Source organism: Coturnix japonica, chromosome 6 (assembly GCF_054131305.1).
Source record: "Coturnix japonica strain WE chromosome 6, WE-NBRP24, whole genome shotgun sequence".
NCBI lineage: Eukaryota > Metazoa > Chordata > Aves > Galliformes > Phasianidae > Coturnix > Coturnix japonica.
In genome coordinates this window covers 34,861,472-34,885,618 of record NC_140668.1, presented here as the reverse complement: position 1 = coordinate 34,885,618, position 24,147 = coordinate 34,861,472, and the positions used below count along the sequence as shown (strand labels likewise).

The window sequence follows — 24,147 nt, the reverse complement described above, 5'->3', positions numbered from 1 at the left end:
TAGCCCACTCCCACTTCTGCCGGGGCTGCAGGTAGCAGAGAGCTGACTGATGGCAGCGGGGTCCTGGTGCTGGGAGCTCCTCCAGACAAGTCAAAGCCATCCTAAGCTCTGAAGGAAAACAGGAAGGCCCATGCCCCTGTGGCCCTCCCAATTGCTGTGAAGAGGGATGATGCTTATTCCTGGCTTTATTTTCTCATCTTACCCTAAATGCCTGGGGGAAGAGAGTTGAGGTTCCCACAGCACTAATTTACCTGTGTTAAGTCCACAAAGATTTCATCTGTCACTCTCTGCAGGGGATCAAAGTGGGCATGACCCAGTATTCTCCAGGAGGTAAAAAAGTTAATTTTCCTGAGGCAATACCAGAGAATGAGAGCAATCAGTGAGGACTGCAGGGCCTCCAGAAACCCCACAGAGAAGACTGGGACCCCCATGTCAACCTGATGCAAGACAGTGGTTGTTAAGTGTTTCTTTAAGGACAAGGCTTTAAGCAACAGCAGTGCATCAGGTACCCCTTTACACTGCAGAAGTCAGCAACTTTTGAGCCTTCTTCCCCTTTGTCAGCTCTGTGCAAGCCTGGCTGGCCAGAGAAGGGAGCGATGGTGGAGCTGCCCAACTTACCTGTCCTGTCCTTGTTGCTGGGTTGTTCTGCTGCCTGGCAAACTTGTGTCCTTATGCAGAGACAGGAGCAAAACTGAGCACTGAACACTTTCCTTGAACTGAGTCAGATTTCCAGCAATGAGGTAAAAAAGAGCAAAAGCAGAAACCCTTGGAGGCTGAAGGGCAGGGCTGTGCAGTGCCAGTGCAGTGACTGACGCACAGCACCCTGCAGCTTCCCTCTGATTAACTCTGCTTTGCAGGAGCATGAGCTGCTCCAGCTAACCAGCTCCCTGGGGCAAAAGCCAGCTTTTTTAATTAAAAACAAAGCAAAACAATAGAGTATGCCCTTATTTATAAGCAATGGACACTTCCTGACATGAAGAAACAATCCTCTCCAGTACTAATGTTGAAAGGGAGAAGCTCTCAGATAATAAATACCAACATTTATAACACCTAACACATACTCTTACCTGTATTTTTGCAGCCCAGACTTGCACACAAGAAAGTCCTTGTCCAAAACATGATTGTGTTTACAAATTTATGGGGGATTCCAACTCTTTCTCAGCCCTCTCCCTTCCTAACTGGTGATTCAAGGTTGCTACTTAGATGTATACTTAGCAAAAGGAATCAGCTGATGAAGAAAGCATCAATTTTTCTGACCCCGGAAACTAGTGGAGATAGTGCTGAATGTTTGACAAATGGCTTCTTCATCATCGCCCCTGAATATATGGATGAGGTTTTTAAACACTGCTGAAGGAGGTCAAGCCTCCTTAGAAGAGAAATATAATCACCACAAAAGTATATTAATCTAATCAGGCATATAATGGATAGATGTAAAGCGTATTAATAAATCAACAGATAATCTGTAAATTCTGCTCATTTGTTACTTCTGGGTAGAAATATACATAATTATTTTCTTACTTTCATCCTCTAATTGTTTATTAGCTGCACTGTTCTCACCCCTTCCAGTTTCTGAACAGCATGCAGGTGGTGAGGTGCCCAACACAGCACTGTTGGAAATGGCTGAGATCAGGCCACGCCACTTGCTGCAGAAACGAATGACAGAGAAAGCTGAGGCAGACATGAAAGCAGTGGCTGAGTTAGGATCAACTGCAGGCAATTCAGCAGCACAACAGTACAGGCTGATGAGATGAAGCCACATTTGCATTTATCCTCTAACCTGTTCTCTCACAGGAAAATATTGGAATGTCTGCCCAGATGTTAAAATTTACTTGGAAAAGAGAAGCCTTGGTGCAGATATCAGTTACAGAGTATTGATTGCTTTGGCTCCTTTCCTAGAGAAACAAAGCACTAGTTCACACCGAGGGGCTTAGGGCTGGCAAGGGATTCTCCTACATAGTCCTCTATGAGCTGGGGCTGCTGGGGCTGCTGTGCTGTGTGCTGGCAGCCACCATCGCGGTAGGAGAGTATGTTTTGGCAAAAGCCACCAGGATTAATGGCTAAGCTCACAGAAAATGAGACAAGCACAGAAAGATGGAATAGAACAAGGATCAGGGATACTCAGCAAATTAAGATAATTTTTTTTGCACTTTGTCTGGTCAGAAACCACACAAAATCTGCATCCCAGATTGGCTGGCAGCAGCCTCCATGTATTAAACTGTGTGACAATTATGCCCAAATGGTCCAGTGGAAAAGCTGGCAAAAGGCAGGGCACTGTTAGTAATCACAGAGAGCCTGAAAAAGGCTGTTTGCTTTCAGCTTTATCCCGAGCCTGTGATCAGGGATGCACTGACCATCATTTGCTTATCAACTCTGGGAAACCTCTTCTCAATCAACATGTGTTCACATCTCTTAGATTACAGGACTGATCCAGTAGCTACTGCAGTGATATTTCCCAGGGATATAAAGGCTTTAGAACAAGTCTGGCATGACTGGAATTAACCAAAGCTAACACTTTCTCTTCATTCAGATATTAAACTGAAGTTCAATGAACCATTTCCTCTTTTTCATGCAGGGAGATCTTTAAAGACATGTACTCAAGTACAAACTTGAGGGCATCTATAAGTTTGGTAACTATAAAGAGTACTTTGAAAGAAAAAGCGTACGAATTATTTCAGGAGAGATAACCTTATATCCCATGTCAACTGAACCACCCTCCTTGCAGCCCTCAGTTAAGTCTAAGATCCAAGAATAATAGGATTTTTGATTCAATAATGTCTTTGTGTTTTCTACCAGCTAATCTGGTGGTGGCTGTTTTGGATCCCATTTTAAGATTATTCCCTTTGAGTGATTTCCTTTCTAAATAGAACTTTTTCTCTGAAGATAACTTGCATGTCAAGCTTTCTCCCAGTGCAATCTGAGGGCATCCCCCCATCAAAATAACACACTTCACTGACACTTCATAAACGGTGCTTATAAAATGTTTTGCAGTTCTTAGATAGTAACATTCAACATTTCATACTAAACTCTTAATGTTCAGTAAAGTAGCACGCTAAGCCATTTTAACAGCCTTGATGTATTCTGTAATAAGAAAAACAAATATTTGTTTATCCTTCAGTAACAGAAATGGAAAATGAGCCCTCAGATTTTCCTCTTAACCAATTCCAAGTCAGCTCCCTAATGTGAAAGTATTAGAATAAAATATGTAAGCCAAGGATAATGCTATGCTCAATATTTTATTTATATTTTTATGTAAACATAATTTGCTTTGTAGGCACAATATAACAAAAGCTCTAAAGCAACAAATACAATTAAACAGTGTTTCAGTTCACTTCAATCAGGCTTAAGATAAAGAGAAGCTTTCACAGTTCCTTTAAGGCAATTTAAGAAATAATTTGTTTCACTTGAAGAAACTATCAAATTGTCTTAGAGTTGTTTAAACACAAGTGTTAGTAGTAAACACAAACCTTCATTTCTACTGCAATAAGACTTGTTCAGTAACAACAGTCTCACCATCATTTTGTATAGCATGCCCTCTACCACTTCAAACGTGATACTACTGTTTGTGGTATTCTAGTAAGTATTTAGGGCTTATGGGCCAAATTCTGCTAGCACAAACCCTGCTTCTGGAACAGGCACCTGAAAGCTTTCCATTTGTTTCAGTAGTAACCTTCACACGCACCATATTAATACCGCTAAAACACAGAGCAGAATTCAGCTCAGTGATTGTTAATACTGACCTGTGTAGTGCTTAGGTAGATCCAGAACAGTCCTCTGTACTAATTGCAATTACCTGATGTTCTGCTGATCAGAAAACGGCCCTGAAATTGGTATGAATTAGCATGAAAAGTATTTTCACCTTGCTAACAAAACCAGAAAGACCAGCCAGCATTATTTCATCCGATTGTCGTCCCCACGGTGCCCGTGGCCATGACCACCATCACCCCTCTCTATTTATCTACAGGGGAAATTTAACTGTAGAGCCAACCATACTGTGGTTTATAAACAGAAGAATGGATTCGCTATTCTGCTTGCCCTACTACTTTAAGGCCTTGAGAATGCCACTTTACTGCCAGTTCAAAGGTCACCAGCAATATTGCTCACTTTGGCGTCAAATCAAAACTTCTCATTATGTGAAGGTTTGTTGCAGGACAACATTGTTACACTAACTGCAAAACAATGTCAGGCATGTTTCCTACTGAATTGTGAGAACTTAATGGCCTTTCTGAAAAGCTCACTGGGCAATCCCAACACGTGGAAAACTCACTAAATAGATATAATTTTTTCTGCATATTGAGTTCCTGTTTGGGTTCGATATGACACTGGAAGCCTAAGTCCAACACAGAAAGAAAATCAACTAGAATGAAGTTCTGCTTCAATATCTAAGGAAAACTGAAGTTTGTTTTGATTCATATTTCAACAAAAGCTTTTTTTGGCATTTTCCTCCACAGTTTGTTCTTCTTATTTCTGAATTTGTTTAACTCAAGGCAAACTTGCTTAGGATGAACATACTGCACAATTACCTAGTATTAGAACAGTAGAACGGCAACTTCATGAGCACAGTATGAAGAGATGGACATTAATACTCAGCAAAGAAAAAAAAAAAAGAAAAAAGAAACCCAACACAAGAGAATCCTCTAAAACCACACATAAAAGTAATCCAGACTCACAATTACTTTCACATTGAGAAAAGCCTGAGAAGCAATCCCTCTCCCTCTATAGTTTAACTTCTATCACTACTACATATTTGTAGAATTAGGAGCACAACTAGCCTTGCCTGGAGAAATATCTTCTTTTGCTAAAAATATACTAAAAATATATTAATTCAAAGATACATGGCATTATAGCAAGGTCTTTGACTTTCTTTTAGCATTTCTACTGAAGTTGTTTGCAGTTATTTTGAAATGATTATTTCAACAAGACCACCGAGGACCTGAGTAGCTTCTGTTTGGATAGGTGAAAGACAAGAAAAAATATTTACTTTTGTCATGCTCAGACATAGTTTCCACTAGTGGGAGGTAGATAGACTAGCTGGTCTTTGTATATTTGATCCTTCAAATAGTCACAAATATAACTATACATATGGAGCAGAGCTTTTAATGGAATTACTAGCCCAGATAAAGTTATCCCCACGCATAATTTCTAATGGGATTAAGGTCTAAAAGTCACTTTTTAAAGGGTTAACTTCTGTTCAGCTCCAGCTTTGTAGTTGATCAATACGTAGTGATTTCAGAGTAGTAAACTCTGCCAACAAATTTCTTTCCACACACTGCAGAGATCCTTACTAATAGGATTTAAAAGTTACATTTACAAATGGTTCGGCTTTTAGACGGAGATGAGTCAATGCGTCCTTTGTAGAACACGATGTTGAACTGTCAGTAACAGTGCAAATTGTTCTGGCCCTGAAACGAGTGGCTGACTGGCCTCTGGTGCCTAGAACATATGGGGCGTTAACTCAGATCGACAGGAAAGCAAAATAGCTGGCACTCTGAGTGAAGTGTTTAATTACTGGTGCTGATTGCTAATATGATCATACAGTACTAATCAACGTCTGTCAATTATTGGTGTCTCACACGATTTCCGATTCCACAATTCAAAATGAGGTATTTTTTGAGGATGAAGACGGGATTGCTTATAAAATGAGGAAGCCTGATAAAGGAAAATAACTTTACAATTTTTGAAACTTTTATCTGTGGTTCAGAAAAGGAAAACCATTTTAACACTGGAAAATTCACAAACGTAAGAATCCTCCCTCCAATTAGCAGAATCTTCAAGACAGCAAGTGGGCAATACTTCTTGTTACTGTGGTTGTCAACTTGCAAAAAAAAGCTCAACCCTCCAAATAACTTTATGCAAAAAGTTGGAATTTGCATGAGAACAATGCCCATCTAAAATTACACAGTAAGTTAATGAGGCTTTGAAACTGAAACAAACAAAAAAAATCCATGGGACTCCTACAGGGAAACTGGGTATTACACAGGAATGTCATAATACTGCACTGGATGAGAATGGCACTTGAGTTCAAAACAACAATGATCAACAGCTCATAGCTCAGCTGACTGCAGACAAATACAACACACACTGTACTACAGCATTTGTTCACTGATGCGGAGAATATTTCCCAGTCTTGTTCCCTTCTACTGAATCAATCATTCTGCTTCCATCACCTCTGGCTGTTACTGGATGAATGGCATGCGCTCTTTATTCTCATTGTCCCCTTCATGGTCTTCTTCCTCCTCTCCAGCTTCACTTGTCTCTGTGCTGTCATTGGCCATCTACAGGATGAAAGATGAAGAAAATCAGAGCACCTATTACATTGTTTTAACCAGTCTTGTTTCAGTTTGATTCACCTCACAGAATGACTTTAGAAATGGAAGAAGATATGGACAGAGCAAGAAAAACAAATGTTCTGTCGGTACAAAACCTTTGGTGGTACAACATCACTTTCAGCTAAAACTGAGCTGCTCCTTCAGGGATTACAGCTGAATTATCTATCTGGAAGTTGCTTTTAGGATAGTTGCACAAGTGGACTTTGTCACAAAACAGCATTAAGATTCTCAGAAAGGAAACAAAACTCTATAGGAAGTTAACAAAACGTATGTAAACCTTTGAACGTGCTCTTCCAGTGATATGATGATATGATTCTTTAAAGCAGCTCATGGATGGGAAGCATTTAGATCCTTTGAGAAGTAAAGAATTCCTACCAGAGGTACTCCCTGACTTCTGTATGGTAATCAGAAAGCACTTCTGTGTTTGTACACTGAGTAATACTACCGTGTCTTTTTCTGTTCAACCTACTAATTAAGACAGGAATTTTGTATTCATTAAATGTCTATTTGCTTTCTGTCACAGGGACACAAATAGATTTGGCAGTTTTATCGTGATTTAAGAGTGGCACATTTCTGGAGAGGGAGACAGCTATGCCACAGAGAAATGTAACTGTTGGGATTGTAGGAGTTACAACTGCGTTCCACCTTAGTTTAAAAAATACAGATAATAATTATGGGTTCTATTTAGGTGCTATGGATTTAGAAGAAAATGGTATACAAAACTGTAAGGGATGTTTCTCCAAATGTCACTACCACGCTTGACCTTGTGAGACTGAACGTCGTGTATGAAGTGCTTTGCACTCACCAGGGGAGTGGGTGCTTTCTCCACATCCAGAATTAGTTTTCCTATGTTACCTCGGTCATGGATTCTCTGCATGGCCTCCTTCACCTGAAAGAAAGATAAACTTGGTAATTTACAAACACACATTTATAGAAAATCCTGAATGCCTTTGGTATTGGCTTTGCCATACCTTATCACTCTATTTATTTTTATTTTTTTGCTGGCATAACAGGACATATCAAGGCAAGAAAGTTTTATGTTAATAGGATCTGCCATCTGTGACATAGTTTTATTTACTATTTTAAGAATTACGGCGTAGAAGCTAGAAACAAAACGCTGACTTGGGAACATGTGGGTTCCACAGTACATTAAAAGCTTAATTGAGGTCCACGCACCCAAGATCATTTGTGAACGTCCAATACAGAAGGTGGTACGACATTTCTGAAGACACTAAACAAATACAGCTTTCAAGTTTCAATTAAATTTAATGGATACTGGGCACAAAATGTCTTTACCATCTGTCAGCCTTATTTTGAAAGCTGGCTGCAGTGAACTCAATATTACAACTTTAATTTTACTGAGTGGTTCACTCCATTAGTAAACACCCAGACATTAAGGGGAAAAAAAATAATCTGAGAGAACAAAAGAAAAATTGCCACGATGAAATAAAACTAGTAAGGAAAAAAAATACTTTCTGACTTAGGACATAACTGTAAATTAACCTTGGAAAACATTATCATATGAATCCCACTGGATAGAAGGTCAACTCTGTTTTAAAGTTTATGGCTGCTATCAGTTCATTTATTCAACCAAGACTGCAACTGCTTGCTTCCCCAATGCAACTGAATATTAAAACCATTCCCTCTTCCACTGTAGAGAAGAGAACATTAAAAATTAAGCATGGTTACAGTTTGCTGTTCAGTGCAGGCTCCAAAAGTATTTGTTTTTTCGTGTGAACTTTCAAGTGCTGAATTTAGCTTGATTCAAAAGACACATCTCCTCCAGTGGCAAGGATCAAGAGGGCTTCCCTCATCTTAAAGTCCTGCACCAATTGTTACTATTTGTATTTGTCATCTCAAGTCAAAGTAAAGGAATCAGGAAACTGAGTAAATTCAGTTTCTTCTTATGCAGTATCATCAGCGGAAGACTTGGACTGCAAGCAGTGCTAGGGTGCACTTCCTAATTTAAGGAGTTTCTATTGGAATAAAGGACAAATTTGCCATTGTCCTTTCAGGATAACTCACTCCTTACAGTGGTTGTGTCTGAACTAATGCTGAATTTCAGATTTGAGCCCTGAGAAGCATAGCATTCACAAGGCCCATATAATAAAGCTTTGCACTGATTTTTATACATTAGTGGACAATGCAAAAATGCTTTCAATTTCCCACATTATTTGTCTAAGGAAATTTGTCAGACTTGTTGCTGAAAAGAAAGAGAAGCCATGCAGTCCCATGAACCCAAAAAAAACCCTTTCAGGAAGCAAGAGAAGAAAACAATCAATAATAGCAAAGGAGAAATTAAAGGAATCCCAGGTTTGCCATTTCCCTCCAGCACAATTCACGCTTCTGCATCAATATTCTTTTAGTTTGATGTACTGTATTTTTAAACATTCTCTGCAGCATAAATAGCGTTCCGTATCTTTTCAGTCTAGTGGAAAATGATAATAAACACAGGAAAAGGAATTTTCAAACCCAGTTAGAAACAATTTGCATTTGCTTTAGGGAGTATACTTTTATAATTGAAGAAACAATTTTGAGCAAGCGTGTTTCTCCCATCCCTTTCAGCCTTACAAGTGACACAGTTGTGGATATGTTATTAAATATCCCCACTGAGCAGTGACAATAAATGCGGAAGTTAAGATCTATGTAATAACAAGTCACAGTTACCAAGTCCTGTGAGAAACACTCAAAACTTGTCTTCCACCATAACTCCCCAAGTACTGCACATTCTCTGAGCTGTGTGAGCACTTCTACTCCTTCCTCGTACCACTTTGCCAGACCCAGGTAGAAAGGCAATGATAGAGCTTAAATGGTGACATACAGAACCATTGCATGGCGTCAGCATTATAGGCAATCAAGCAGCTTTAACATCTCTTTGTATATTTCATCTAATAACAAACGCTTGCACATTTAAAGAGATGTTGTGCTACCAATACCCAAAACTTAAATCTTCAGAGAACTCCTGATATTTGTATCACAGAAAACAGCAACAGCACCTTATAGCCATTTGTCACTGCACAACCACTCTCACATATAATCAAAACCAGTAGAACAAAATGTTTTACGAAAGCAAATTAAATAGCAGTAACGTAGGGGCTAAACAAAAGAAATGCAGCAAGCACGAAAGGTTTTAGCTAATTGCCTTAACATACAGACGTGCTAGAACTTAAAATGACAAGCCTTGGTTCAGCAGAAAGTTGGTTATACAGCTGAGAAAAGATTAATAAAAATGAGGTTATTTCATAAGATCTTTCTAATACTCAGCATGGCCTTTGATTTGGTACTGCTCTGCAAAATAAGTCTGAAATCTGTGCTGGAGTGCTACTGTGAGGTTTGGTAGGTGCTGGGTGTGGGAACACATTTCACCCCCTGTTCCATTGGCACAATTTTCCTAACATCACTAAGTTGCATGTGGATGAGAAGAGCAGCTGTTGGGAGGATGGAAGCCTCAGCTGATCAAGGAATATTACCAGTGATCAATTGGCTTCCATTACTTGAACATGCATTCTGTAAATGGCTGTTATCTTTCAAACAGTATTTTCTGATGGTTTCTCCAAAATCAGGAGAGCATGAACTTCCCATCAGGAGAATTCAGAATTTTCCCTGTGAAAGCCAACAGAGCTTCTTCATCCTGCTCTGCTACATGCAGCTAAACAGTAGGAAATGCAGCTTCTGCAGTACATCTGTGCAAGCTCACTCTGACAGAAAGACAGCGGCTGGCAAAAGCATTCATTACCAATAATTAATTCTTCTCTATCTCACTGCAGTGTGTCAGCAGTGCCTGCAACTGCATCATGTCTGCAAAATCACATGGACAGGATCTCCATGGTGACAGTGTCATGCGGTGTGCAAACATCAGCTGGCTAGTCAAGGTTACTTTGGCAACCCAAGTGTAACAGGTAATGATCCAAATCTTCTTCAGATTTATGTTAGAATGATCTGAATTAAGAATCTGGTTCTTTTTCATTTTAGGACCAGTTCTGCTTTGCTGCTGCTCATAACAGCCACTATTTTCATGAGCCCAGAGCTATCTCCATTAGAATTACAAACATTAATATCAATAGTATTTATTTAAGCACGATTTGTGTGCAGTAATGAAGAAAAAGATGCATGCTGCAGACTATCCTAGCTGAGATACCCCATAAGCAAAGCATTTCATACTACAGCTTTAATAAGAGCCATGAGGCAACATGATTTTTAACATCAGATGCTGTGTGGTCCATTAAATTCTATGCTGTCTTTAATATCAACTGTGAGCTGCATTACAATGGCAGATGCTCATCTCAGACCATAAGAAGTTACCTTCATGTCACTGGGATACATGAACTTCCACACTAACCACAGTAGTACGTACAAAGAAAAAATCCTATATAGTTTCTACCTTCTGGTTTATGTTTCTTAGCTTTGGTCTGTGGAAGGGAGGAAGCTCAAGGAACCAAGGACAGTAGTTTACCACCTTGCTGGTAGCTCTAAGCAGAGCAAATCGATATTCCTCCCTATGCAGATTTTGCCAGTACTAGGGCATGGGACGTAGAGAGCAAAAGTATATCTCCCTTTTAGGCTGCATTTGCAACAACCCAGTTAATGTGGCTTGTGCTAAGATCAGGGACAGAACTCTAGTGCTCTGGATGCAGCCCTCCTGTAATGCACATACAGTGAGCAGCTCCCCTGCACTACAGACCGTGTCTGCCTGCTCCTCAAAGTGACTTCTGTCCAAATGCAGTCTGGTATTTACAGGACTTTGAATAGGCTCCACTCCTGCTCGTGTTAGTTGTTACCTCAGAAATCAAGCACTGACCATATGCAAGAAGACACGCTGATCTTAGGGTACCTGGGGCCCAATGGCTACAGGGATAAAAGCATGGAGAAAACTGAGATACAATCAAAATTAATTTCTGAAACGTTAAGAAATCAGTACAGTCAGCAATTATTTTCATCTGATTAGAGAATTTTTAGACATGGGAAGAAGATAACTTGAGCTACGGAGTCTGCTTCCTTGCAGCTAATACCTGCATCATCCTGCTAGTACCCATCTAAAACCAACAATGATTTGAATCTGACTCACCTGTTTTCTGCTGTTACACTGAACATTTGCACCCATGCCTTTTCCTGTATACATGCAAATAGAAGGTCATTTTAAAATCCCTTTCATTCCTCCACTGCTATTCACAGCTGCAAAGAGCAGCTCCAACATCCACTCCCTCCTGCTGCCCGTCAGCAAGGAGAGACCTTTTAGCTGGAATACCTTGTTGTCTCACTGTATGTTGCCATGGCAGCAAGACTAAAACCAGACCCAAGATGAGAAAAAATGTCAAAGGAATAAAAACTGATGCTACAGGCAAATTCTGACTCAAGTCCTCCCTTGGCTACCAAAGAGATCAGTTACATTATGTGTTTTTTACAGGGAGAACTACAGCTGCACAACTGTACTGTTCACTCTTGCCTTATTCCAACAAGTGCCTGCTGACACCAATGAGTATTTGTTTTTGCCTTGATGAAACTCAAAGAAATAGAGATTTAAAGTCTCACAGTGACTGAATAACTGAACCAAATCTTGCCAGCTTTTACTGGAACAAAGCAGAAAAAAGAAAGAACCAATATCAAATTCAATATTTAGAACTACCAAATGGGACCTAGACTATAAATCTGGTGGGAGTTCTTCCTACACAGTAAGCACAGGAAAAAAGACTTTGAAGTTGGATCCTCCAACACAGAAAATTCCTCAACAGTTAAAGCATTTTGGTTGTAAGAGAAGGACTGTAGAAGGAACATCTCTATTAGACTACATGTATTACCTTAGAAAAGCCTGCTGAATGATAAGGCAAGCAATTATTGATTTGAACTGGTACAGTGTAGCTTCTCTCATTATCATGTATTATTAGCATAAGCTTGAAGAAAAGGAAATCTTCTGCAACAGAAATTAATACCATAAAAATCACATTATTACTCTCAACATCAAGGGTGTTCTCTGAAGGGAGATTTGGTGAAAAAAACTAAAGTAGCAAGGCCTCAGATTTTACCAGGACACCAAATCCCACATACAGGATCTTAGGACTGGTTGCCTTTATGGTAGCTTCCCTCATTCTGAGTAATAACATGTTATACTAAGCTGCAGCCAACTGTTCACACAAGGATGCTTCAGACTCTCCTGATTTTGGGATATTTCAAAGGTGAAGTGGTTCACATTCCACTCCAGCAAGAATCTGGTTTGCTGTGGAGCAGCAGCAGTTCTTATGCTGTGAAAGTCCTTTGGCTGCAAAGGAGTTTTAGCAGTTGCAGGCAAAAGAAACAAGCCTTTTGTATTTGGTTAACATGTAGAAGTCTCTTGTGTAAAAGGAATTCAAGTATGAAGTTCAGTTTGGTCCATTTCAACACAGCGTCTTCACAATTTATAGCAGGAAATAGTTTATGACATTCATCACCTTGCAATTAAAAGCAGATATTTTATGTTATTATTGAATATTGAGCTCCATAACGCAAGTTTTTAAACTCTTGCCTCAGCCATGTTGCCTTGTGATTTCTTTGAAAAAATATTTGGAAAAATACTGCACCAACTCACAATTATGTCTCATTCGTTCTCTCTCCCATAAGCATATTCTAATAGTTAACAGAGTCATTAATTTCCCCCCTCCTCCACTCCCAGAAAACACACCCTTAATTACAAGTGCACTGCTTTGTGCATTGTTGTCTTTCTAATTATAATGCCCAGACTGCAGAAGGTCAACCTTGCTGGTTTCCTCAGCACAGCCTTGCAGCAGCAATCCCGTCTGCTTGCTTCTCTGTGGGAAGCTGGCAAACACAAATCTCTCTTCACACACAAGTGAAAGATTAGAGACAGCCTTTCTGGAACTGTATTGTTTCACAGCCATGTGAGAACTCCAAGTCTGAAATACTTCCAGAATTGCAGTGTTTCACACGGACTGTCTAGACATTTGCAGAGCATTTTTCAGAGACAGAAGAATCTTTTTCACCATATTCCTAACTGCCTCTATAAGCAAACTAGTTGCAATGTGCTCCAAGTCAATGCATGCTTTAACTGCCTCTGGGCAAATGGATGGATGTTGCCTAATGGGTTAAAACCACATCAGCTTGCACCATATTAGGTGATTTTTCACTGTGTGCTTATCAAGAACCAATGCTGATTCTACCATTTTTGTACATACACACAGTTATGCCAGATGACAACTGAAATGACAAATACTAAATTCTTCTCCACAGGACTCCATCAAAGTAACACTTAGGACTGTCGCTACCTTGCCTTGCAGTAGTTATAGCTGTTGACCATGCCTTGCTTTCTCCTATTTCTTGAAAGTTAACATACTGCCTCATGAAAACACGTGCTTCTTCTCAAATGGTAAATGATTCCTTTTGGAAGACAGGCACAGAACCTGTGATGAACATGTCTTCTGCCACTGTAACTTTTAATCATGCTTTCTAAATATTTCAAGGGAGGAAACTGACCAAAGATTACTCCCAAAGACCTTCTATGATGTATTCTTTGGACAATGTTGAGCTTCATGTCTCTATATGAAACTGCAAACGAACAAACAAAACACACTTAAAATTTCTGTAAAACCTCATCCAGAGTCAGCATCTTCCTTTAACACAAGTACAGAGAACAAACTATTCTTTATTCCAGAACTACAGTATAAAATACTGCCAAACTTGGAAACTTAACTTACTGGTTACAAAATGGAGCAGACATTTAGTCTTCTAGACAATAGAGATGTAATCATTAAAATGACTGACACTATCATTTCCAAAGTCTGGGAAGCTCCATATACACAAATCCACCAACTAGGATCAGATTACAAAAGCACATTAATTTTGTGTCAAAAAACCACACAATTGTTCTTTCACAACAATGGATGCTCTCCAATAAACTCCCTCCCTAGACAGTAAGTCAATTATGTAGATTCTTGAATCTCAGTGAGGTAAATACCAAAGGACTCTAAAGATCCAAATGAGAAAATATTTCTTCTCTGCTTTCTTGTTTAAATTTTCTGGTTTCACAAAGTAGCGCCATGAGGATTGCAAATCTAATTACTTATAAGTCATAGTCATATTTTTCCATTATTCAAGAAGCTCTCTAAGCCAGATCTGACCATTGGGTGCTGCTCTGTACCTTCATTAAAATTCTACATAAACAAAACCAAAAACCACCAATATATTAAATCATTACACAGCTGTGACGTTAGACAGTGCTTTTGTGCTTATCCTCAGCTTGAGCTGGATCCGCTAACAGTAAGATCAAAGTCATTCATCTAGGTAAGACTGAAGGTATTTGAGTTTATTTTGTTGTTTACCAGATGAGTTTTACAATGTACTTTTCAGCCCCATTTGCTTTATTCATTAATGTTTTTTATGGCACAGTTAAAAATGTTTCATTCTGAGACACTGTTAAAGATCTTTTAACCCTGTACCAACGTGACTGATGTAGTTTACAATTTTAATGACCACGCATGAATACTCATTTGGCTTTGTATTATATTGATTGACATCAAATTGTGATGCAGTTCATAGCAAGGAAGCTAAAGCAGAAGTGTTTGTGTAACAAAACACCACTGATTCAGCTGAGACAACTTCTAATCTAATTCAATTAGGTGTTGATGCACCCAAAATTCAACGGATGCGTGTATGAGCTACAGTTCAACAAAACAGGCAAGAACTTGAAACACTCATTGAACAAAAACCAAAAGCAAACAGACTCAACCAACCAGCAATTTGTTACTTCTGCTTAAGGACTGAGAGGATTACAGATACAGTCTACATTCTCAAGCACACATACTTTAATACCACATCCAAAAACTGAACTTTGATACTCAAACCAGCATATTGAGTAAAAACATAAAAGCCGAGAGTCAGGCGCTCAGCTGACGACCCTAAATTATGCTGCCTATTTTGTTTGAGTCAGTGATCATAATACACAAATCTTCCCTACAAAATATCTTTGTGTTCAATCATTCACAGCAGGCCATATATATGTAAGAACACTTTACTACCAGTAATACATCTGTCTTGCTGCTTTGGTGTTAATTGATATCATTATCTGTAACAAGCAATAATATCATTAAAAAACTGCAATACCAAATAAAACTCTCAATTATGACATTAAAATTGGATTGTATTAATCTAAGAGATGTCATTAAGTGTAAGAGTAATTTTTCTTTTAAAACTCATCTATGTTTAAAGTGATTGAGAAGGATTTATGAGCCATTTTCATTAGGTGAGAACATTCATCTTGATTAATGATTGTTATGCACCAACTTAAGATGTTATTTTTGATACAATCATTTTATTCAGGGTAAGATTATGTGAACCAGAAAAGTAAACTTGTTTCCAGTGAAAACTCCCTACTGCACTCAGAAAAGCAAAATATAGAGAAGTAATGCTGAAAGCAAATTACCTATTAACGCCTATCACCATGGTAATTTTGTGGCCTCACGAATGATTTCATTTTCTTCTGCTCTAACAAATCTTTCTGCTCACTACCAGCCATGGAAAATGGCCATGGGGGCCAATGCTGCCAACGTAGGATCTTTTAGGCAAAATGGACCATTTAAATATAGAGAGGTGTTGTCCTTATTCTCATCTCCCACTCCCTTTTGAGTTGATTAAATCACTTGTTGGGTAGCTTTCCAGGCACTCTTTGGTTAATGTAGTACTAGACTCCTCAGTTTTAGTCAGAACCACCCCCAAACCAAGAAAAAAACCCAAAACCCACAACAAAGAACACCACAACCGAAACATCAAACAACTGGTTTGCAAATCAGAGGACAAAACCTCATCTGATATCATCAGGGATTCTCTTCCAGGTCTGAAAATGGGAAGGCCTCAAAGGCAAGAGAAGACTAAATTGCTCATGTTCTGTATTGTGTTACACATACAGAGGATGACACCTCTCAGCTCCTTCAACATCACCAAGTATCACCAGGTATCACCTTCAGCACTTCCATCTCAGTTTTACGACAATCCTCAGTACCTGGGACAACAGAGATCATAAAGCCCCTGAAAGGATGAAAACAGTCACTAACAAACCAGACACAAACCTGATGCTCAGGGAGAAAAGCTGGATTTCTCACAATAGCAGTCCATGCTAGTTCAACTGAGAGCATTCTTTCTGAACTAATTAACAAATAAGCAAGAGTGGAATTTTTGACGCACATAAAAATCCTACGCTCCATTCATAGGCTCCATGGCTTAAACTAAGCCCACTAACAGTGCACAGCACAAGCCTAAAATAGTGTCTGAATGTGCCTTTGAAAGCTTATTTTCTGATATTTTCCCTTTGGAACCTGCATTTTAGTTTCTCATTCATGGCATCCAACAGCTATTTTTCTGAATGACAGAATGTGACTGAATGATATGTCTTTCTACTACCAACTCTACTGAAAGGAGATAGAGGAAACTTCTTGGGATTCCTTTTAAAATTATTTCCATCGATGAATGTAATGCATTGGCTGACATTTAATCTACCATTACATAAAGCTAGAAGACAGGCAGATTTTTCATTGTCAGTATTAGGCAGAAATAAAAAGGAATGGATTGCAGCATATTAGGATCAAGAGTATAAAACAAGTAGCTTCTGTTCTCTACTACTATATAAAATAAAAATTCCATACATTGTTTTTTAAACAATCTCTGTGAAACTTAGTGTTTTTTTAACATTTTGAGAATGGCTTAAATTCTATGGCATAAACATTAACAACGAATTGTAAAGAAAACACGTTTGAGTCAAACACCCAAGATAAACATAGAATAAACATCCTCTTATCTCTCATAGTTCTGTCCTTGATGTCTAAATATACCCACCATGCTTTGGTAAATCTCTCCTTAGCTATGTCTCATGGTCCCCTTAGCTAGGTATCTTTGCAAGGGTACCATATCATCATGTCAGTTTAATACACAGGGAATGGGTGCCAATTTATTACTTAAAGGCCAGCTAATGTACTTCAGTAAGCAGACTACTCTTGTAAAATATTGCTTCTTCACAATAATTAATCAGCAGCGTACTCCACTTAACAAGTTTGTTCCTTCCAAGAAGTGACATACTAGTTTAACACACATACAATCTCCTGTTGTTAATTTAATTAAGTGGAAGCATGTGACTAGTTTATCTTTAATACTGCACATTTTCCTCAGCAAAACCCATCAATGCTTTCTATGTTATTTCCTTCACTGTGTTTTTTTTTTTCAGCTTCACTTTATCCATAAGGAACTGAGTCTAGATGTTGTTTTCTGACCCGCCATTAGAGAAAGCCATTATCTCTGTGGCACGTAATGGCAAACAAAAATGCAATCTGTCCTGACCCAAAAACACGTACCATGACTCACTGCTGTACTTCCAATTTCCAGTGTCTCATGTCTTCTACAAAAGTATTTTCTGTCTGTGTACTTAATTAATTCTTAGCAGAGTGCTTACCGAGTAGATTAGAAAAGTACTGAAGCTGTGGGCTGTGTTTATGTTAATTGAAAGAGTTTCAGTCTCACACTAGTCAGGTTCCAACCTTTGTAACAGCAATATTTGAATACCGAAGCAATGTTTATCAGAAATATTGCCAAAATAATACTGTTTCATGCCTGCTGCTTCATTCCTAAATGTTAAGATATTGTTCACCTGCTAAAACCCAGCTTTCTGAAACAGGTATAATTCTGATGAGAGCCCCTAAGTGCATGCTCTGAATCACAAAGGCCCTCGGTGATACTAAGACAGAACCCTGTCTGTCAGCTGTTGGAAGCCAGAACTGGCAGTCAGAGATGTCAGGCTCACCCAAGATTTTTTCCACTGACATGCAATATAACATCAGGGAAGTGACGTCATGCTCTGCCTTGTTATCTATCTATTGAACTAATAATCTCAGCATGTGCAAAGCAACATTATGAAGACTCTAGACGACAAATCTTTTTTGTTTATATACACAGGTAATTCAACTGGCAGCCTACACAATTTCAGAAGCTGCAAAGAAAAAAACCCACAAAATTAAAATAAATTATTTTTTAAATTACATACCATTTACGTAGCTAAAATTTTATGCAGGGTTTATAAACAATGTGTAGTAATTGAAAATAACTGACTTCTGCACACACATTTAACAGACTTGACAAGTGAAGTACGAGTTTCCTAAAACAGCTCATTTACCCAACCCTGTTTTGTGACAATCACAGCTAATATCGCATACATGAGGTGTTACAATGGACCCGTCTTTAAGTCTCGTCTTATTTCCTCTGTCTCATGCTTACAACAAAATCACGGTGATGTTACACTACTCTCATTAGTGTGCAAAAACAAACAAGCTACTGGGTTACATCATCACACAGTGATATCCAGCCAGGAAGGGCAGAAAGAATTAGGAAGTAATACAAACTCACGTTAAGCAGCACTGCATGGGGAAGAAAAGTAAATTAGATTATATAGGTATTAGGTAGGAATTAAATTATTCACATAAGAGCAGCAAGAACTCCATAATCAGATATGCACAAAACACTGCAGTGCCGAATTAATCCACACTACTTTTAAGGTATATTTTTTCCTCCAAGGTACAGTTTACTCTTGTAAACATATTGCACTGAAATTATTTGGAGTTTTAATTAATACTTAAGTACCTTGGGAAAAAAGGTTATTTGCAAAGCCTTTATCGAAATCACCTTACTCAGGGCTCAGTTTTCATAAATTCAGAACTTGTGTCCATTCCGTATAATGTTAATGAAGTAAACTTTAAGTGAAATGTCTTTCCCTTACTCACTGAATTTTAAAGTGTCATTAATTGAGTACAGCTGAACCATGAACACAGCAGCAAGTTACCCTGAACTACTCAAGCTTTTCTTCTCAATTTGCTTTTCCCACTTTTTATACTTTGAAACCTACTACATCAGCTCAACCAATTTTTGTAAGCTCTGATACATGCAGGAAGCTTGTTTCAATTTTGTTGCATTGAAGCTGTCATTTCTTTAAGGAGGAATTTGTTTTCACCAAGCAGATAAAAGTAAAGAAACAGCTGCACAAGCCACTATTATAGTGTCACTACAGGAAAGGAAAAAAAAAGGGCACAAGATGACATTTAGCATTAATAACAAGGCGCCAGCCTAATCTGATATTACTAGATTTTCCTCTTCCTACGTTAGAAGTAATTAATGTGTTGGTTTTCTCCATGTTGTCCCGCATTGATACATGAAAGGCTTTTTCCCTTAAAGCTGAGATCACTGAAAGGCATGATTTGTCTTTGATGAAATTAAAGTCAGGTATTTTGTAATGAAATCACAATGTGATCAGTTGCACTGCCCTCCTTTCAGGTTTAGGTTCTTAAACACAGCTTGATTTTGCTTTAGCAACTTACTACAGGGAAAAGCTCTGGCTCCAAGAAAGAAGAATCCCACTTGCATAAAGAATAATATTTAGAGCTGGCTAGACTTGCAGCATCTCTTACAGTGATTCAGGATGAAAAATGAGACTGATGATGCGGTGATTGTTACAAACTAAGTTAATATGTGCCTCTCCACTCAAACATATCTGATGCACTGATCACAAGGCACAGTAATTAGAGTCTTCTGAAATGTATTTAGTGCTCTGATCCCACTGATTCCAATCACAGCTGAGTGCCAATATACTCCTGAATCTAAGCTCCAGTTGTTGCATATTTCCTACGTAAGACGTTGGTACAGACATCAATAGTACATTATGACTACAACCTCATGACACTGGGTAACATTCAGTGCCTAATACAAATACAAGGTACCTGATCTAGTAATATTATCAGATTATCCTCTTAGTTTTTTAAAAGAGTAAGTAATAACTCTGTTCCACAGATTTCAGGCTTTTCATCATTCTTACTGGCCCTACAGCAGTGTAGGTCTTTGATACCATTACCATGACATGAATACTATAACACTTTATATCACTTCAGACAGAAGGAGACAATGAATCTTCAGGCACACAAAACTAATCTGTAATCAGCATGCTTTTTTAATAGTATCAGCAGAAAAAAAGTATTCCAGATTTAAAGACTTTCTGACACACCAAAGGTGAAATTTTTGAAGCCTAGTGTGAGAAAAATGGGCCCACAGTTTAGATGATATGTCCTGTATTTTCCAGTCACCTTCATGACAGAATGGCAGTTCTGTTTTACATGTTATCATTGCTACTCTTAACTACTCTAAGTCCTGTACCTTCTATTTCTATAACCTGCTCTACCTTAAGTATGTTGCACTGAATACTAATTCTGCTTTAAGCTCTACTATTCCTGATGAAATGCAATCCTTCTAGACACTTAGCTTTTTGTTTCACAAGCGTATGTTAAGCATGCCTCATCTATAAATTATCTGGTATTTTAAACACTCAACAGCATGAAGAAATAGTTTTACACCATCAGAATAGTCCATAGTCTAGAACCTGAACTCCTTTGAGTCAATAATAATTGGATGCACTGAAGAAAATTAAGTCACTTCCAATTCCATCCAGAGCAAGTTCTGTCCCACTGCTAAATTTATTCAAGCCAACTGTACTGAAGAGGCAGGGTAATTCTCATTCTAAACAAAAGCCAGTGAACCTAGAAGTCCTCTCACTGACTTCCACAGCATTTGGATAAGGCCCAAAAAGACAAATTAGAACTCTGGAAAAGATTACATCCTAATTGGAATGACCTCGTTGACACACAGACAAACCTTACTTGCTCAACACAAATAGTATCAAGTTAAGTCTCTATAACAATCCTTGAACACTACCTTGAATATTAATCAGCAATCAACTAGACATCATCTGTTCTACAATCTGACAGAGACATGGGAATTGTATTATGCTTTTGGATGGAACCCAATTCATTTGTGAATTAATATTTGCAGAAAGAAAGAATACATGAAAATAAACACAGACACGGAGTTAATAAAGTATGATGGAGACAATGCTTTCATATGTAGTAATAAACTTTTCTGGATGTGATGACACAACTAGGCATTCAATATTAAGCATTAGGAATGATGCCTCATGGTTAAGGCTCCTTTGAGTCTTTTCCTTAAAATATGTTCCTTTTTATGTCAATTAATGGATTTAGCCTCAACTCTATGAGTCAACTTCTAGTCAGAAGACAAGTGCATCCTTCCATGAGCCTTTGGAGAGAGGGTGACATTCTGCCACAGAAAATATTCACATCCTTCCTTTCCAAATGCCATGCTTGAAGTCCACATCTGCCACTCACACTCAAACACAATTATTCCCAATGCTCCTAAGGTCAGGATATTTGCTCAGGAAATAGCAGTGGTAAAAACTGTGATCGTACTGGTTACTGTCTAATGAACAGGACTGAGAACAGTTGAATGAATGTGGACATTTCAAGAAAATCAGGCTTACTCAATAGGAAAGGAAAAGCAACCAAACGTCGGACAGCAGAGCCAAAGGATGTTAGTTAAATGAGAAAAGAAAGAAAGAAAGAAAAAGGAGAAAGAAACCTTTCTGATCAAAAACATACATCAACCCTTCCTAACTCTGGTTCCAATTACTCCTTATCTATGCCACACTTTTCTGTGCATCATATTAACTTTATCTTGAGAATATGACCCAAGTTATTTTTATTCCCACAAAAATTTATCCTCAAACGATAAAGCCCAGAATGAAAAATCACTCAGAAATACTTTGCAATTGACATCTCTGGTACTCTTATATCCCTGAAGATATAGCCAGTAATTTCTTCGTAAATTGCCAGATAGCTCATGAAAAATGAGCAGACATGATAAATGAGCTCTAGTTTTCTAGACTGCACTCTTTAACAGATGTATTTACACATTTTGCAATCTAATGCTAGGGATGGTACATGTTACTGCCAAATGTGAGATGAAATGTTATCAAACAAAAGTCTCCCAACAAATTCTCATCATGTTGGCTATTAAGATCTGCCTACCATGTGTAATTTTTCACGTTCTTATGATCCTTTTATTACCAAAATTTGAGAAACAGATAGGCAGAACGCCTATCTAGCCTTGTGCCACTTGAATGTTTAAATGCTTTGTAAGGTTAATTACTAAGTAAATAAGGGAAACCACATCAAAAACAAAACATGAATGCAGTTCTACTTTAGAAGGCTCTTAGAGCATTCTCCCATTCAGACAAGGACAGTGCATTTTTGTCTTGCCAGAGCTCTGAACCACAACACCTGATTTCCCTCCAGTAGTTAGCCATTCTAGTTCAATTGGCGAGCTGAAGGCCACTCCTTATGCCACTGGCTAGTAAGGCTACCGCACAACTTAGTTGCTGCTAATGACAGTGCAGGCAGACACTTTAAACAAATGGTAACATTCTTCAGGAAAGATACAGATGAGGGCTTGCTGGTGAAGCTGTAATTCCTCTCTGTTTTGCTGGAGAGGAAAAAACAGAGTCCATACCCTGCAGGATTATTTGCATCTCCTGGGAAACACCAAGTGCCATGTTGGGGCATATTAGGAGCAGATGCAGAGATTGCATGAAGATGCTCACAGCTCCCTTACTAGCATGACCTGAGGCAGAGCACACCTTCTTCTTTTAACACCTGAAGCCACAGTGAACTCCGCAGTGCATCATGCTCCATAAACAGTCTAAGGCTATGTAGTCCCAACACAACTCAGTATTCTTTCCCTGTATCCATCGCATGCTCTTCAGTGTCACCTGAACAGTCAGCAGCCCGGCCTCCAAACGCTAACCACAGGCCATTTGGAACTGTAATGTATTAATAGTATTGCATTTTGTTATGTCTGATGATTACTGCATCCTAACAGATGCATGATAATACAAGCTGATGTACTAAGAAACAGGCAGAATTTTGTTACAGCACCTTCTCAAGAGAAACCATGCAACTACCATTCACATTCTACATTCTTAAGTGATCACATACCAATTCTGCATGTAAGAATGCATATACATAATAATAAAAAAACCCAACTCAACAGGTAGAAATACTTTTTTTCTCCTACCTCTTCCAAGGCCCATAATGAATCAACCACAGGCTTGATCTTCTTATTGTTATAGAGATCTAGGAGTTTGTCCATCACAACCTTGACCAGGCCACCTCGATTCTGTTTGAAAAGTAGGTTCAACAGGGAAAATCCAGCAATGACTTTGTTCTCCTCATACAGCTTGATAGGATTCACTTTCTCAACCTGCCACCACTGTAAAGGATAAAACAGCAGCAAGGTTAGAGAATCCTCAAAAATTGTACTAAAAAGTTGACAGAGAAAGCTATCTGTGCAGATACGCTACATGACTCATCTGTCAGTTCTCAAACAACAGCCAAGAGAAGTGGTAAGGAATTTATTTAACAGGCTAATATCAGGTAGCTAATGATTGACATGCAGAAATAAACCCCATTTTTGTGTCAAGTTTTAGGGCTTGGCACTAGAAATAATGGATCTCCAACCCTTTGCAAGCAGTTCCTGACTGTTCTCAAAACAAGGAAACTATACACTGCTTATCCAGCTTTGTTTTTACAGATATATGTCTGATAGATAACAACTTGAATACGCATCGCACACAGATTCAATTCCCATATAGCTGTCATATCTAAGTTAAACCTGTCAGATCACAATGCAGCCATAAAACTTCTATTTAGCAACATCTTTTAGAACAGATTGAGGTTAGAGGAAAGCAGAGTGGAATCACAGTGCTGGGACACTCACTGATTTTGCAAAACTGAAGAAGCTTTTTGTCTCCCCAGTAACCATGTTAGATGAACCTGTAAAAGATGAGTACACAGAAACAACTTAATACACACTGACAATCGAACTGTTTATTATAAGTAGAATTGTTTCTATTCCAAGATATTTTCTTTCAAAGCCAGGAACAGGTAAAGTGCCGCTAGTCATT

The 24,147-nt window shown here is 38.5% G+C and overlaps 1 protein-coding gene across 2 annotated transcripts in view; it reads right to left on the bottom strand.

The window, feature by feature from the left end:
* Nucleotides 1-3,214: 3,214 nt before the first annotated feature.
* The window catches only part of VAT1L (vesicle amine transport 1 like), a 41,171-nt gene continuing 20,238 nt past the window's right edge, over nt 3,215-24,147 (bottom strand). For both annotated transcript variants that reach the window (XM_015874167.3, XM_085551847.1), the window contains exons 6-9: nt 23,961-24,016; nt 23,259-23,453; nt 7,132-7,215; nt 3,215-6,272 (exon numbers count right to left, since the gene is read on the bottom strand). In XM_015874167.3, coding sequence (XP_015729653.1) covers nt 6,174-6,272; nt 7,132-7,215; nt 23,259-23,453; nt 23,961-24,016 — 434 coding nt within the window. In that variant the 3' untranslated portion in view covers nt 3,215-6,173. The remainder of the gene's footprint in view (nt 6,273-7,131; nt 7,216-23,258; nt 23,454-23,960; nt 24,017-24,147) is intronic.